This window comes from Cryptomeria japonica, chromosome 4 (assembly GCF_030272615.1).
Source record: "Cryptomeria japonica chromosome 4, Sugi_1.0, whole genome shotgun sequence".
Lineage (NCBI taxonomy): Eukaryota > Viridiplantae > Streptophyta > Pinopsida > Cupressales > Cupressaceae > Cryptomeria > Cryptomeria japonica.
Genome location: NC_081408.1, coordinates 462133326 through 462149272, shown reverse-complemented (window position 1 = coordinate 462149272; position 15947 = coordinate 462133326). Strand labels below are relative to the sequence as shown.

Sequence of the window (15947 nt, the reverse complement as noted above, 5' to 3'; positions counted from 1 at the left end):
AACACTCTTCCTTTACTCCATTTGTGCTGACTGGCAACAAAATTGCAGTCACAGTCAGTCAGTTTGCTTGGGCCGTACAATGTCTGACATCCAACCCATTAACTTAGGGTTTGCAAATACTTATACTACCCTCTCCTCGGTCTGTGTGCCCATATTAGGGTTGTCCACGCCAAACTAAGAATTTTGGCCACTAGGTGAAAAAGTTGCTTGACAACTTTTAAAAGTTGTCATGCAACTTTTGCAACTTTTGAGCAACTTTCTCAATGTTGCTTTTCTTGACTCCTAGACCCACATTGGGCAAACCTAAGGACACTACCATGCTATGAAGGACCCCTAAACACCTCAAAGGCACACATACCCTCTATTTTCAAGAAAATCTCAATCTTGACTTATGACCCTAAGACCTCAACTAGGACCTTAACTATGACCAATGAGCACATGGCTCTTTATTTTATATACAATGGCTTCAAAAGAAGTATAACACCAACAAAACAAAGAAGGAGGAAGAGCTTGTAAGGGTGCTCCTGCACCAGTATGTCATTGAACTGAGGAACTAGGTGGTGAGTGAAGAACTAACATCCTCCGATTCAAAGTTTGAGGGTGGAGATTTTGGGATGAAAGATGAAAAACAATGGAACCTAATGACGAAGGGGTGCTTGGAAGATTGCTTTGAAGGTGAGACGAGTTCCTTGAATGGACTATTCCGTTGGCAAATGGAGGACTACGAGGTATTTTCTCCAACATGTAATTTTCTCGAGGCTACAATGCTTGATGAAGAGGAATTGATGAAAGTGTGTAAAGTTATGGATGATACATTTGATAGTACGAAGATGGAAAATGGAAGGAAAAAGAAAAGGGAATCGAAGAAGATTAAAAAATTAAGAATGCAAAATATGGAGTTAGCCAATGAGAAAAAAATTATAAATGGAGGTATTAAGTTGGTACAACACCCAACACTAGTACGATACTTAATACTCAATGCACGACCTCCAAGGGGTTTTATAGTATGGAATCTAAGTCTTCATTTCATATGGCAGCATTTGGTAGAGCCCATCCAACAATCTTGATACCACACCTTAAGAGATTGGCAATTGCATTTTGAGGTATGACATAGTGTACAACATTCCTAGACCCGTACTTCATATGACAATGATCCAAGATTGTACGCCACAAACTCAAACAGCCTTGCCACTTCATACGAAGGAAGGGACATCAACACACAACAGAACATTACAGTGTACGGGTAGTAGATTGGAAGGTTGTATGACAAGAAGAGAAGTAAACCATATAAGGAAAGGAGGAAACTGTATGGACGAGGATGAGTTGAGACTAGACCATATGCTGAAAGGATTGAGCAACTTGCCAAACCTGCCAACCTGTATAGAGGGATAGAGAAGTCTGAGTCAATATAAGAAGTGTCAAAGCCTCGTATGTAAGGAAATTGTACGGGAGAAGGGCACCGTATGTGAGGAAAAACATCTAGCCGTACGACAAGAACACCAATTTGTCATATGAACGCAAACACTAGCATACCCAAGCCATACATGGAACCAAACAAGCCATACCTATGTCCAACCAAATTGTACAGGAGGCGAAGGGGGTCGTACGAAGAGCAAAGGAGACCATACAGGGTTGGCATAAGGCTGTTTGGGAGGTCAAGGTAGTTGTATGTGAGTTGTATTAGTGTGTGCGTGGTTTGTTTTAGATCGTACGTAATGTGTATCAGGCCATAGGTGAGGTGAGGGGAGTTGTACATGGTCAGGCCGCACGAGGAGGGTAGCAAAAGCAATTAGCCATATGCGACAAAGAAGGGGCCATAGGGGGCCAATCTTAGAGGCAGCACCTTGGCAAGCCGTATGGTTAGGGAGGACTTACATGAGGTGAGGGGAAGGCAGGAAAACCAGAGCAACTTCTAGCACAACCATCAATTTTGAAGTGGAGAGCATTACTTGATCAAAATTTTGATATCATATGTTGGTTAAACATTGCGAAATGTATATTTTTGGGCTTCATCAACATTGCTTTTGGCATCTTAAAAGTTTAGAAAAATGATGTGTGCCATGGAGTTTTGTGTGGTTTTGAAGGTCTTAAGTAGCCCGCAAGGGGTGCTGTCCCTTGACCCCGCTGGGGGCATTGCCCCAAATCCCCATTTGATTTGGCATGTACATTACAAGTTGGGGTTCCAGCACAAGTCATTGTCTACACTCTTGTCATTAGTCTTCTCGAATAATACTTGATGTTTACTTTTCGTCTAAAACACGACTTTTTCTTTTGGGGGGGATGATGTAGTTGGCATAAAATGCCTATTGTTATGCTTGATAATATTAGTTACTAGACAATTTATTAATTGTTTAAATTAAGTTTGTTGTCACTTCCGAGTAGTTAATGAGTCGTTTGGTTGATGGTTGTGTTCCTCTTGGTAACCGTCAAGTCCTTTAAATATGTTGTGTATCGTCAAGGAAGGTAGTAGGATATACTCAGATCAATCGTAATCCTTGGTCGACCATCTTTGGTTTTCTTCTTTGTAATAATTTCATGTGCAAATAAAGATATATTTTACTCATGTGTTGGGTATGCATTGTCATCTTTATTATTACTTCCTTATTTAATAACCAAATATAGCAGTAAACAATATTCAACAAGTGCAAAAGCAACAAAAGATGTACGCAGATAGGAACACAAGTGAGAGGTCCTTTGAGGTTGGAGATATGGTATGCCTTCAATTGCAACCTTATAGATAGTCTTCAATCAAGAGGGGTGGCATGAAAATTTTGAAACTGATGTTTTATGGCCCTTACAGGATTATATAGAGGATTGGGGAGTCTGCCTATGAGCTAGAGCTATTGGAGCATAGTAAAATTCACAATTTGTTCCATGTTTCTTGCCTTAAAAAAAGGCATTGGGGAAGCACATTACACTCTCTATAGAGCTACCATCATTTGGTGAGGAGGGAAAACTAGTCTTGATTCTAGAAGCCATAATTAATGTCAGTGAGAAGAGGTTTAGGAACAAGAGTATTTAGGGGTATTTGATTAGATGGAAGACTTGCCTATAGAGGATGCCACATGTGAAGGAGAGTAGATTTTTCAACATCCAAATATGCAATTGCTTGAGGGCAATAAATTTTAGGAAGGGATGACTATAATGTCCCCTTCTTCGACCTTGTTGTTCGGGGAGGTATTATTAGCCTATTTATTCCTGTAGGCTAATCTGGAGAATTATAAAGGGAATATTTTAATTAGTTAATTAATTTGCCTTAAGTTTGCAGGTGACTTGATTTTTATAAAGTGACTAAGTTAAAAGTGGAAATATAATGTCACTTTATGTGGGCTAAAAAGACTATTATTTTAATTAAGGTGAAATTTAAATTACAACTTCTCGAAAGTTCTTGGGGAAGTTAGAAAAAAGGAGAAAAGGAGCTCATTTTCATATCTTGGACTTCCTGTTTCTTTCATCTTGTAAGTTTGGATTGCGAGTTCAACTTCAAACCCTTAGAGGAAAACCCTAGAAGTATTTGGCTTTAGAGATGAATGATTTCTTTCAAGTCAAATCTATGGTAATTTCACTTAGGATTCATAGTTGTGCTTAAACAAAGATTTCTAGGATTTGTTTATAGTTGCCAGCATTAGATTACTAATTGTACAAGGAAGCCATACAAATTAATTAGTTGAAAGGGGGGGTTGAATCGTTATGGAAGAGACATAAAGCTTAGCGTAAGTTTCATTGGCATTATTTTACTGGCTGCTACATTTCCAAGAGTGCCGTACCAAGTAGTGGCCCATCAAGGGGTGACATGGCATAAAAAAGGGGATTCAAATATGGACAAATTCACCGCAGCATAAGAAGGGAGAGAAATCACTGCCTTGTGTATTGTTTTATACTCTCTGTTGACCTTCAAGAAGGAATCACTACACATTAATAGGCTGTTGTATAGTATAGAAGGGAGTCGTACCATGAAAAGAAGGGGCCACACAACCATAAGGAAAGCAAAAGAATTTCTATTTGGGATTCTTGATAATTGATACACCAAGTCAAGAATGACTTTTACAAATATTGAAAATTTATTATTGTTGCAGTCTTGTATGTAATTTCTGAGTTGAGCACTTTTTAATAGCAGTACAAAGAATTACAAAAAGATTATCTAGTACCAATATCATGCAATAAATTGTGTGTAAATGGGTCATTATCAAATTTAGACATTGTGGAGTAATGTTATGATGATTATTTATCACATTCTATCAAATAAATTGCAAAACATAATCAGATCAGTGTTGGTCGTAAAATGGGCTTTGTACTACTTGTTAAGCTACGTTGGTTAAGTATGTTAGTGTCGTCAAGGGTAGTTGTCCGTTGCACGACAGTTCCCCACGGGTGGTAACCGCAACCCTCGACCGTGTCTTTATATATGCTCTTGTACTTGTTGTTGGATACACTGATGCAGAGAATGATTATTGTACTAGACATTTTGGCATTAATGAAAGCATTACTCTGAGTTTCTGGTTACTATTTCTATTCTATGGTTATCATCTGACTGTTGATATGCAATATTAATAAATAATAACACACCCCACGGGGTAAACAACCAGCAGCATACAAACTGTTTGATGAAATACTTGTGTATCAAACTTTGTGAAACTTGCAAAGTTTTGGTTTAAAAATTTGGTCCAGTTGTATGGTATAGGAGGCATTTCCTTGCCACTCAAGACTCTCAAATGCCAACTTATAAAGTGTTTTAACTTTTTACGGCTCATGTAAAACATCCTATCAATAAGTTAGTTGCTAGATCAGAACTTGAAGGTTGAGTTTGATAGATATAATGGTTAGAAAGTATGTCTCATTCGGGACAAAACTTGTACTGATGAAGTTGTTTCTTGTGCCTTAGGGTTGATAAAATGTTTTAGTTGGTTGTTGCCAATACAACTACAGACAATAGCGAGAGTGAGCGAAAAAGACGCTTTGGAGAAGCTGCAAAATAAATATTAAAAGGAATAAAAAATAGAAAGGAATTGTGATGAACAAAAAGAAGGGGTCAATTTGGAGAGGGGAGACCCTAGTCCTGTCAGATTTGAAAGTCCCATGTGCCCAACAAGATGACTAAAAATAGTTTGTGAAAAGTTCAAAAGTGTAAGAGAGGACCCATTGCCAAAGGAGACAAGGCCAAGTATTTCGGAATAGCAAAATGGGCAAACTAGATCTAATTTGTATCACTAAGATATGAGCCAACACCCTTACCAATAACTATGAAGGTGTTGATAGAAGATTTAATAATGTTTCTTGTAGAATGCGTTGGCTAATATGCCTCGGTGGATTGCACCTAGATGGGTGTGAAGAGTGTCATCTTGAAATGTTGATTGAAACTTTCCCAACATTCAATCCCAAACGCCCTTCATTGTCCAATATGCTATTGGAGGTGGGAAAGAAATTGGTTACACAAACCTGAATATGAATATGAGACCCTCATTGAGATAGATACATAGAAGGAACATGGTGCCTAGGTGAGAGAGGTGAGGCATCCTAGTTTGGGCGCTTGTAGAGGTAGTGCGTGAAAGTATGTTGTCTATTGAAGTCTCATCAACTATGTAGATAGTGGAAGAAAGTAGATAGTGAACCACCATAGTCTCTATACAAGCAATGATATCTCCTTCATATCTCATAGTATATAGGGCATTTGAAAATAAAGTGGTCCTTTGTCTTAGTCTCTTAGAGGTATCAAAATTTGCAGATCTTGGCCTTGTGTGGGATAGAGGGTTGATCTCAATCTGAAATTGGAGATAGCATACATGAGATGTTGCTTCAAATTTTGACTCTTCAATAATTAAGCTAAATGCTCTTGCCTTTCCTTTAGGGTCTTTACTCTTGAGCTTTGCTCTCCAACAGCAAGGAGATGCAAGGCAAGGTGGTGAATTTAAAATCAAGCAATAAGCTAGGGTCCGACTTATAAGTGCAAAACAAAGTTCTAAGCTAGAAGCTAGTATGGAGATCCTAGTTTTGTAAAAAGCCAAATAGCAATGGAAGTTAGCAATTAACAAAGGGGGCCTATTTTAAGAAAATTTAGAAGGACAGCATGCAAGATAGAAAGAAATCACTTTAATATGTTGCCCAAAATGTAATTAGTGATTTGTATTAATAGGTAAATATTGGAAATTTTGCAAGCTTGCTTATGTAGGAGACTTAGCTACACGTTTCATAGTTCTACAATGCAATTTGGATAGTGGAACACTATTGGATGCATCATACATTAGTATATAGGGTGGATCAAATGTGAATGATTGTATCATTTGGTGGTTGGTTGTGTTTAATGCCTCATATTGTTGGTAGGGGACTTTGGTTGATGGTTTAACTACTTATATGATGAGCATCTTAAATGATCTACTTGGAAACTAGATTCTTCAAAATTGCAATCTCAAGAATCATTCTTCAATGATGCAGGTTGATATGCAGGTTAAGTGAGAGGCTTAATGGTGACATTCTGTTGCCAAATTAAATTTCTAGCGAGGATCATGGAGTCTGTATTTTGATTTTGGCATGCACTTCCGAGTCTTCATAACCCATTATTGTGATGTTGTGTAATGTCCCGTTTTAGGATAACTAAGAATTATGGGACAACTACTTAAATTCCTTAGACTTACAATATCTGATTTGCAATAAGATTTATGGGACAACTACTTAAATTCCTTAGAATTACAATATCTGATTTGCAATAAACTTGTGTAATTGATAATATGAATATAAATATATATTTAAAGACAATAATCAATGCCACTTGCTATCTCAGATTTGTACAATTTAGAGTATGCTTTAAGTGAATTGATATAATTGTACTAAGTGTATTGATCACTTAGGATCTCTGCTATGTCAAATAGGGCAATGTAAATATGCGATGAGATATAATATGATATTGCTTGTACCAATATAGATTTGCTGTCTAATCATGCAATGTCTTATTTGTATGATCGCCTGAAGCGATATAGCTGCTGTGTCTGATTTGGATATAATAACTTGCAACAATAATGAGATATGCTGTTTCAGATCTGGCAATGATATGCTGGAGTTTGATGGGGCTGTTTCTGATATGCGATTGCTTGGAATATGCACCCGATTATGGGGCTTCGGCCTTACTCACTACAAGCTCTTCCAAACTGGAATAAGAAATAAGGTATAAACACAATCGATGCTTCCAAATGAGTGTAAGATCATCTTTAAATATGGCATAATGCTGATCAATTGCACCCTTTAGTTTGGAACAGTCATAACCTTCCATCAATCGGGCCTCTTCATATCTCTTCATTAATCGATGATTAATTGTGCCTCTAACTAATAGCTGATCAAATTTGTTAATCGCCGCTCCTTGTCTAATGACTAGTCTTTGACTTGTCTTAATCGGTAAAATTAATCAATGTCTAACAATTGTTGCTTTAATCAACATTGTTATATAAGTTTACTGATTTATACGTGGCCGTTATTCCCTTTATATTATGGCTTCTTGTGATGTAGATATTAACATATTGTATAAAGGTGTGCCGAACGATAATGGTTATCACAATTGCTGATCATAATATTGACCATTTTGTCGTCTCTGGTTAGATGCGCTTGAGATTCCTCACAATATAGTTAAGAGATGTAGATCATAAATCATTGAATCCTTACTTATTGATCTCTGTTATTATCAATGCTCAACAATATCGACTACTTCTCTAATCTGAGCCACACTATGTATGCAATCGCTGATGTGTCAAGGACATTCAGTATATTGATCTGAAGCACCTCCGTCAAGTATTATATCTCTAGACATCCGTCAACTTTATGTGAGCCCAAAACATGATAAATAGATCATGGATAAGATATTGTCCACTTCGGCATAGCTCTTCAACCCTATTCGACATAGATTACTTAGTATCCAACCATTACCGATGCTATACGCTGCTCATGACTTTTATAATATTTATATCATCTTTCAATGGTTGCTCATAATGTCTTGGGTAGGATGTTCATGCCAATGATGGTTTGGATCTCTGATATCTTCCTGATCCAATTCTTCTTCTGTGAAGATGGTCTTCTTACTTGAAATGGACATGTTCTGCAATTTTGTCTCCTTTAGAGACTTCACAAAATTGAAAAACTATGTTAAATATTAGTGGTGTGATGTCAAGGATGGGGACATCACATGTTGTCACCTTGGCCAGGATCATTGTCTCAAGGAGTCATGGTCAATATTGTTGCCCCTACAAACCTGAATGGACAAGCAATTAAAAGGATTCACCTAGGCAATGGCAATAAACTGGCCAGCACAATGTACAGTTACACTATTGTACCTTTTTATTGGAGGCATTTCCTGCTTAATAGAATATACAAAACCATATGACAATTTTGTCATAACATCTACTTTGTTTAATTTCTTCACTTAAAAGAGAAGCAGCGAACATGACAATTTTGTCGCAATGCCAGTAGTCTTTACATAATGGTTACTTGTTATTTGCATTGTAATTCTTGGTTTGAAAACATCATTGCATAATGAATCAGGTGCATGCCTTGGCTCAGACTGTGAAAAAGCTATCTTGGTCTTTTCCATGATGTTAAGAAAGTATCACTTGTTTTTTTTAATAGTGTAAGATCGAAAAATAAAAATAATATGGTAGATAAAAGGGCTTTCATTATTTGGCTAATTAAAATACTATACATGTTGACTAGTGTTTGATTTGTGCAGGCTTGTGTTAAAGCTGAAATTGAAGATTTTGCATATAAAAATTCTCCGTCTTCCACTATTTCAAGTAAGGGCTGCATTTCATTTATAAAACTGTAAATGTTTCTCTTTTGTTAGTTGTAACTTGTTAGTTTCAGATCAGAAGTGGCTTTCTTTTCACGTGCATCTTGCAAGCATGGTAGCTGATATGGATTCACTTGGAAATCTCATGGACAACATACCTTAAGAACTTAATTTGTTATGAAATTATTAGCCAAATTGAAGGGAATACATAGACTAAACACATATGGCACTGCAATGCAATGGAGCTAAATCGAAGGGAATAAATACAATAAACCAATATGATACTGCAATGCAATAGATTCTTTATTGAGATCAGTCGTAGCTCACAAGAAGGTAGCAGTCCCTGAACAGATTTGAAGCTACGACACTTTAATTTTTACATTTGGATGACAGTTCCTTTAGATCTATTTTTTAGCCTGAAACAAACAGTACAAAAATATAAAATGAATTGATCTGCTATAGAATTTTAAAAGCCAAATGATAAATGTTCCAACATGAAGTTGAGGGGATCTGGGGTAACATTAAAATCATCAATATACAAAATATTGGATTTTTAAAAAAATTTTAGAATTTATGTATTCCTGTATTTCACAATTGCTCATATCTTTGGAGTGGATTTTGAATTTTTGAGGTTCAAACTATAATAGAGTTCAACTTCCCTTCATCATGCAGTACACGTTCTAAGCTTTCCAATCCACTTTGTAAGCCACATCTACAAGCAAAGTTATGCCTCAGACAAGGTGTTGCACTTGTTGTTTGATGAGTATTAGAAGATTGCTCTGAACTGCCACCTGGATCATAGTATACATTAAATTTGTAACATTAGAAAATAATTGACTTCTTTTGCTGAAGCTGGCCTAGTAGTTTATTGGGAAACAATCAAAGCACTAAACGAGTTCAGTGTTTGGTCAAGTTTGAACACTTGGGTATTGCATCTTTCCTTAAGACACTAGCTCCTTTGTGATCACAAGTATGATAGTAATCATAGTGAGACAAACTTTAGAGCAGAACTATGTTACCCCAAGTTTCCGGGACGGGGGACGGGGAAAGAGGTTTCCGGGACGATTTTTTTTTATATCATCATAGCCTTGTTGTGGCCTCTTAAATTTTCTTCTTTTCTTCAAAGCCTAGGCGATAAAATTATTAAACTTGAATGCTCCTGAGCGATAAATTTCACACTTCACAGTCTTGCCTGGCTTGGACAGAAAAACCTATTTGATATTTCTGCAGCGCTGCCTGAGCCTCCCGTGAAAGCTCATTTTCTTTTTTTAAGCTTGGCTTTGATATCATATTTCATATGATATCAATATTATATTGATAACATATGATATGATATCCATATTTCTTTCATAATCATTAAATTTTTAATCGCTTTCAGTTTAAATTTTTAATTGCTTTCAGCCTTTCATTAAATTTTTAAAATAAAAAAATTGCAGATATTTATTATTAAATCTATGATTATTGCTATGACTATCAATTTTTTTTAAAATAAAAATTTAATAATAAATAATAATATTGTTGCAATAAAAAATAAATTTTATAAAAAAATTTGTTTTTTAAATGTCTTTGCCGCTGGAAATGGCCATCCGTCCCCAAGACAGTTGGGGGATGACTTGGCTGTCCCAAGCTGTCTTGGGGACGGTCACCGCCTTTGACGAAAACGTTGACCGTTTCCGAGTTTCTGTGACGGTTTCCAAAAATTTTACTAGATTGGGGATGGCTTGGAAACGTTTCCGGTCGTCCCCCTGTCCTCTAAACCGTTTCCGTTTCCGGAATGTGTGCCTTTAGGGTGGAAACGCGTTTCCGAGTAACACTGGAGTAGAATCATCAAATCAAACATTAAGGTTGGCAAAAGTTAGAACAAATGATGATAGATCACTAGATTAGTTTTTTCCTAGAGGGATTTGTAGTTAGTGTACAATGCATATTAATCGTTTGTTGACATTGAGTAGTTATAAGAGTTAGTTAGTTGATAATTGTGTTATTGGCAATTGTCGAGTCCTATAAGTAGTTTTTTTATCATCAAGGAAAGCAATATGATCTAGTTGGATTGAATCATCTACAATCTACTTCTAAAATAGCTTCATGTGCAAATAAATATTTACTTTTACTCTTTTATTTGCTACGCAATCTAAATTTTGTTCATTATTTCAAGTATTTGTTTCATTAAATAGGAGAGTAAACATTTGCCTTGTTGTCTTAAAAGAAATTTGGGTCAGATTTGAGAGATTCATGTCCTTAAACCCCATTAAAGGTGGAAAGGGTCCACAAGATGGTCAAGACCAAGAGAGTTGGAGATCTTAAAAGATTTAAACCAAAGAGAACAAAGAAGAAGAGTACTTGAAATAGCTGGAGAAATCCCAACAATACAAGTTCAAAGTTAGAGCTCATCTTCAGAAAGAAGTCGAAGTCCAGGTGTGATTCAAAGTCAAAGACGTAGTTGGAGAACCAAAAACATTTGCACTACAAGACAATGTATGAAGGGAGAGTGGGTGGAGATAGCCAAGGACTTACCACTACTTTGTAATATCCTTTTTTCCGTCCATTCCAACAATACTGAAAGTTTCAAGATTCTTGGAGAAAGCCAACTTTATCAGAAAGGAATTCTGACAGTGGCAGTGACCAATACTTTCCAGATGTAGTTTCGACACTTTGGTAGCTCTCCACACTTCTTGAATAAGTTTGCTATTTTTGGAAAACACCAATTTTCATAAAGTTCAATATCTTGAGAATTTAAGGTTATTTTGGTATGTTCAAAATTGATATTCGGACCGTTCTAGTATTTTTTGCGACTTGGTGGCTTTGTGGAATTATAATTATTTTAATTATGAAGTGACTCATATGTTTTAAAACTAAATTAAAATAGATGTCACTTAATTATAAGGGGGAAAATATGATTTGTTTAGAAAGTTAGTAATTGGATATAAAATGTAATTTCTAGAAAGATCCCAAGGGGTTATTAAATGAGGTTGAGAGAAGTCATTTCCTCATTCTTGATATTTTCATTTTTTTAAAAAGCCTATAGAGAACTTGAGTCGTTGTTCAGCTATCCAGCCTAGGACAAAAACCCTAAGACAAATATTGGTTTCATGGATGAGAAATCACGTAGCCCATCCTCGGTTATTTGTTTAGGATTCACAAGTATGCTGAATGTATTTAGTTTTTGTGAAGATTCGTGTTGAAATATTATTTCCAGTTTGAATTGAAAAATTGAATACTTTCTTGGGGTTTTTGGCAAAGCAAATTATAGAAAGAATTTAATGGAAAGATACAAGGAGTCCTTGCTACAGTACCCACTAAAGTAGGCTACAATAACTGCTATGTATGCTAAAATCCGCAACAGTATGCTAAAGTTACTGTAACAATATTTGCTGTTGTTTAAGGGAGGATGGAAGAGTTAACATATTTATGCCTTGTTGGTTGAAAATTTTGTACATTTGGGGAAATATACAAAATTGTGGTTTCAACCATAGCACACGAATAAAAACTCTCCTAATTAAGGGAAGGCTCCCCCTATCTAACTACAACTTGGAAAATAAAATAGGATGGGACAGCAATCTTTCTTCTTTTTTCAAGAAAGACAATATCCTTTTCTCTTCACAGAAAAGAATAGCGATTGAATAACAGTAGTAACCACTTTCAAGTGAAATAAGAGAAAGGAAATGAAGTTTCTTGAAAGCGCAAAGACTTCCGTCACTTCCTTCGGGACGGGACAGCAATATCAAGCTCAAAGACTTGACTATTGGAAGTCCTATCTACCCTTCGCTATACTAAATTTTACAACGAATAAAAGATAACAGCTCAAAGACTGGAATAATCTATTCTTTCAACACAAAGACAAGAACTAATGCAAGCTCAAAGACTTGCTGCTATTTCTTATCAAACAATAATTTTTCTCAAAAATGGATGCAAGCTCAAAGACTTACTGCTCCTTCAAGAGAGTTTTCTATTTTAATTAATCTTCTCTACTTGCAGCTCAAAGACTTCAAATCAGATTGGACTAAGTTCCTTTAGAAACACTTGGCATAGAAGAAATAAAAGATTCAAACTCAAACATGTAGCTCAAAGACTCAAAACTTGAGTAATCCTTCTTTATTATTCTTCAAAACCTTCAATTCACATACATAAGCTCAAAGACTTCTTGCTGTAAATTTGGTAGAGTTTTTGCTTGCTTTTCCAAAAGATAAAAATTACAATAGACCCCTCAAGTATTTATAGAAGAAGAGCCTTGAGAAAAAGGTGGGAGGATCCTAACTAACTTCAGAGATTCTCTCAACCACCAAGACTCATTCAATAACTAACTGAGACTTCATTAACTAACTAAGACTTATTCCAACTACAGTCCTAATCAGACACAACTTGTAGTTGCCTTACATGTAATTACAAAAGTGCAAGTAATGTGTAACTTGCTTTTTACAAAAAATATTTTTACATGTAACTTGTCAAAACAAAATTACAAATGCATAACTAAAACTATTTCATGTGTCTAAAGACACGACTCTAACTGCATCATCCTTTGTCTGTGATGATCTTCATGTCGCTTCAGGATGCTAGAACTTGAAGTATTCTGGATTGGTAAAGACATCTTGAATCAGAACGGGAACTTGCATCCTTGTCTTCTTGCTTGGGGTAGTACTAGCTTTTCAAGAGGGAACGGGCTGCCTTCCTCTTTTCATGTCATGACCATCTTTGTCTTGAAAGCATTTTATGCTCTCAACCATGAATTGCTGTTCTATTTCTTCTTTGTATCATCCTTCATTCTTGAAATTTGCTTGCAAAATAAGGCCCATGCCTTAATCCATTGATTTGGTAGATCGTGTGTGCAAACCTGACTGACAAGGGAAGAGAGAAATTGATGCAAAAATGGGCTCACAAGTGAATTTCGGGTTTTGGAAGTTGCATTACATGTGTGGGGAAAACAAGAGCATTAACTTGCAATTGCGGGGGACAAACATACAACTTCATATGCGTAATGGGTAAACACAAGTTTGCACTTGTAATTGGACCTTTAGAAGTCATTTTGAAGTGTTTTTTGAGTGCTTTTTGGACCAATTTCGGGTTTTGGATGGTTGACTGCAGGTAGACTTTAAATGGGGAAAATGAATGAAGGTGTGAAATGAATGGATGAAATGGTATGTACGGATGATGGAAATGAATGGATGAAATGGTATGTACGAATGATGGAAATGAATATGAAAAGATTTTGGGAAGATCATCTTCAAGAAAATGGGAAGAAATTTTCAACATGTAATCCGGTTCCAAAAACCCGATTTTGAAAGGATGGGTATTTCTCATCTTTGCAACTTCATATTTAAACAAAAGATGGTTAAATCTTTTATCCGTAAGGGAAGAACAATGATTTTCATCCAACTTGTAATCGGGATTTAAAATCCCGAATACAAGTAAAGAGGGAAAATGGGGAAGAACAATGCAATTCTAAAATTGCTTATCAAGGGGAAAATCTCTCTCACAAAATCTGATTTTTGGGGAAGAATCAACCATTTACAAATTTACAACTAGAAAGAAAAAACAAGAAAACAAGAAAACAAGAAAAATGAAACAAGAAGAAAATAAATCTTACCTTGCTCCAATCTGAAAATGCCTCTCCAAAAGATGATCAATCTTTGAAATAAAGAAGAATATCTCTTAAAAAGAAATTAACCGTATTCCAAAACCCTAGCCATGTTTTTGAAAAAAAATGCCCAAAACTGAAAAACGTGGCAGGAAATGCATGAGAAATGGCATGGAAAATGGCCAAAACTCTTTCTAACCTCAACGCCTTAGCATACCAAGCCAAAACGATTCATAACATTGCTGATTCGTGGCATTCCAAATGGCAAAAAAAGGTGGGTTTTGGTAAAAACGTGTTTGCTGTTATAAACCCAAAAAACAGCAAACTTAACCTCCATGTGGCGTGAAAGGTGTTTGAAAATGCATAAAAATAGGAAGGAATCCTAAACGCCTTCCTTCTCCAACAAATTCTCCACAAAAAATTGCTAAAAATCCTCAAAAAAAATGTTTTTCCTTGCAAATCGGGTTTTTTTGGAACAAATAGCAAGTTTAAAATGCATGAAACAATGAAAATCGGGTTTTTTTGGAGGATATAACAAGTTAAAATTTCACTTTTTCAGCATGTTAGGCAAAATCGGGTTTTAGAAAAGAAATTACAAGTGAAATTACTTGTAATAGGGAAATAGAATTCCCTTTACAAGTGATTTCACTTAAAACATGTAAAGGGGTTTTAAAATCCCATTTACAAGTTTTATTTTAACATTATAAAAACAACTTTAAGTTATAAAGACATGTAAAGGGGTTTTAAAATCCCATTTACAAGTTTTTAAACACTTAAAGTCAAGCTACAGGTAATGGGGGTTTTAAAACCCCTATTACAAGTTTTATAAAAACTTGCAGTTGGAGAAAAATTCCCCTACAAGCCAAAAAGCTTCAAGGGGGTTTTGAAAAACAAATTACCAGTTACTGGTAATTATCGAAAAATTCCCCTACATTGAAGCAAAAACATAGCAAACGGACTCGAAACGCGACGAAATTCGAAACGTAGCTTGGGGATGGATCAATGATCGATCCAGCCCAAGGATGGGGCGAATTTACGCATCGGGAAGCGTGCCATAGAGTAAAATCTTCAACTTGTAGTGACTGTTCTGAAACCCGAAATTGCACAGAAAGCTAGGAAAAGGAAGACCAAAAGTCACCAAAACTTGGACAATGATGGCAAAGACACCCCCCAATGATTTGACACTATCAAATGTGAATTTTGTACCTCGTAAAACGTGCCTTGGGAGACCAAAATGACACTTTTTAGGCAAAAATTTATAGGGGTTGTCACATTTTTGATAATCCAAAAATGAGGACCACGTGCCTTCGGCCAGGAGCATAGAGCAAGTGTATCTTCTTCAAGCAATATTTTGAAAATGTTTGAAGCACATTTTGGTTGGCAAAACCCTTGTTATAGGGTGTGAGTTGTTGAAGTAGCTGCTGCACTTTTAAAAAAAGGTTCAATAATTCAATTAATAACTTCCAACTACCCTAACAATCCTAGCTCCCAGGTGCACCATTTTTACCCCATTATTCAGTCATTCTGAGTGTGCAGCAGTTTTCTGGGCAGTATTTGAGGTGTAATCAGTCTACAATAGCATTATTAGTCTCCCTTTAATTATCTGCAATG

General features: G+C 36.0%; 1 protein-coding gene across 5 annotated transcripts in view; it reads left to right on the top strand.

Annotated features, from left to right (window-relative positions):
* The window catches only part of LOC131077356 (endonuclease III homolog 1, chloroplastic), a 169638-nt gene that overhangs the window by 13502 nt on the left and 140189 nt on the right, over window positions 1–15947 (top strand). For 4 of the 5 annotated variants that reach the window (XR_009372340.1, XM_059219880.1, XM_059219881.1 and 1 more), the window contains exon 3: window positions 8705–8768. Coding sequence is in view for 4 of the 5 variants with exons in the window: in XM_059219880.1 (XP_059075863.1) it covers window positions 8705–8768 (64 nt within the window). In the remaining variant the exon portion in view is untranslated. Of the gene's footprint in view, window positions 1–7029; window positions 7157–8704; window positions 8769–15947 lie in introns of all 5 variants that reach the window. The other variant, XM_059219882.1, reaches the window with a different exon arrangement.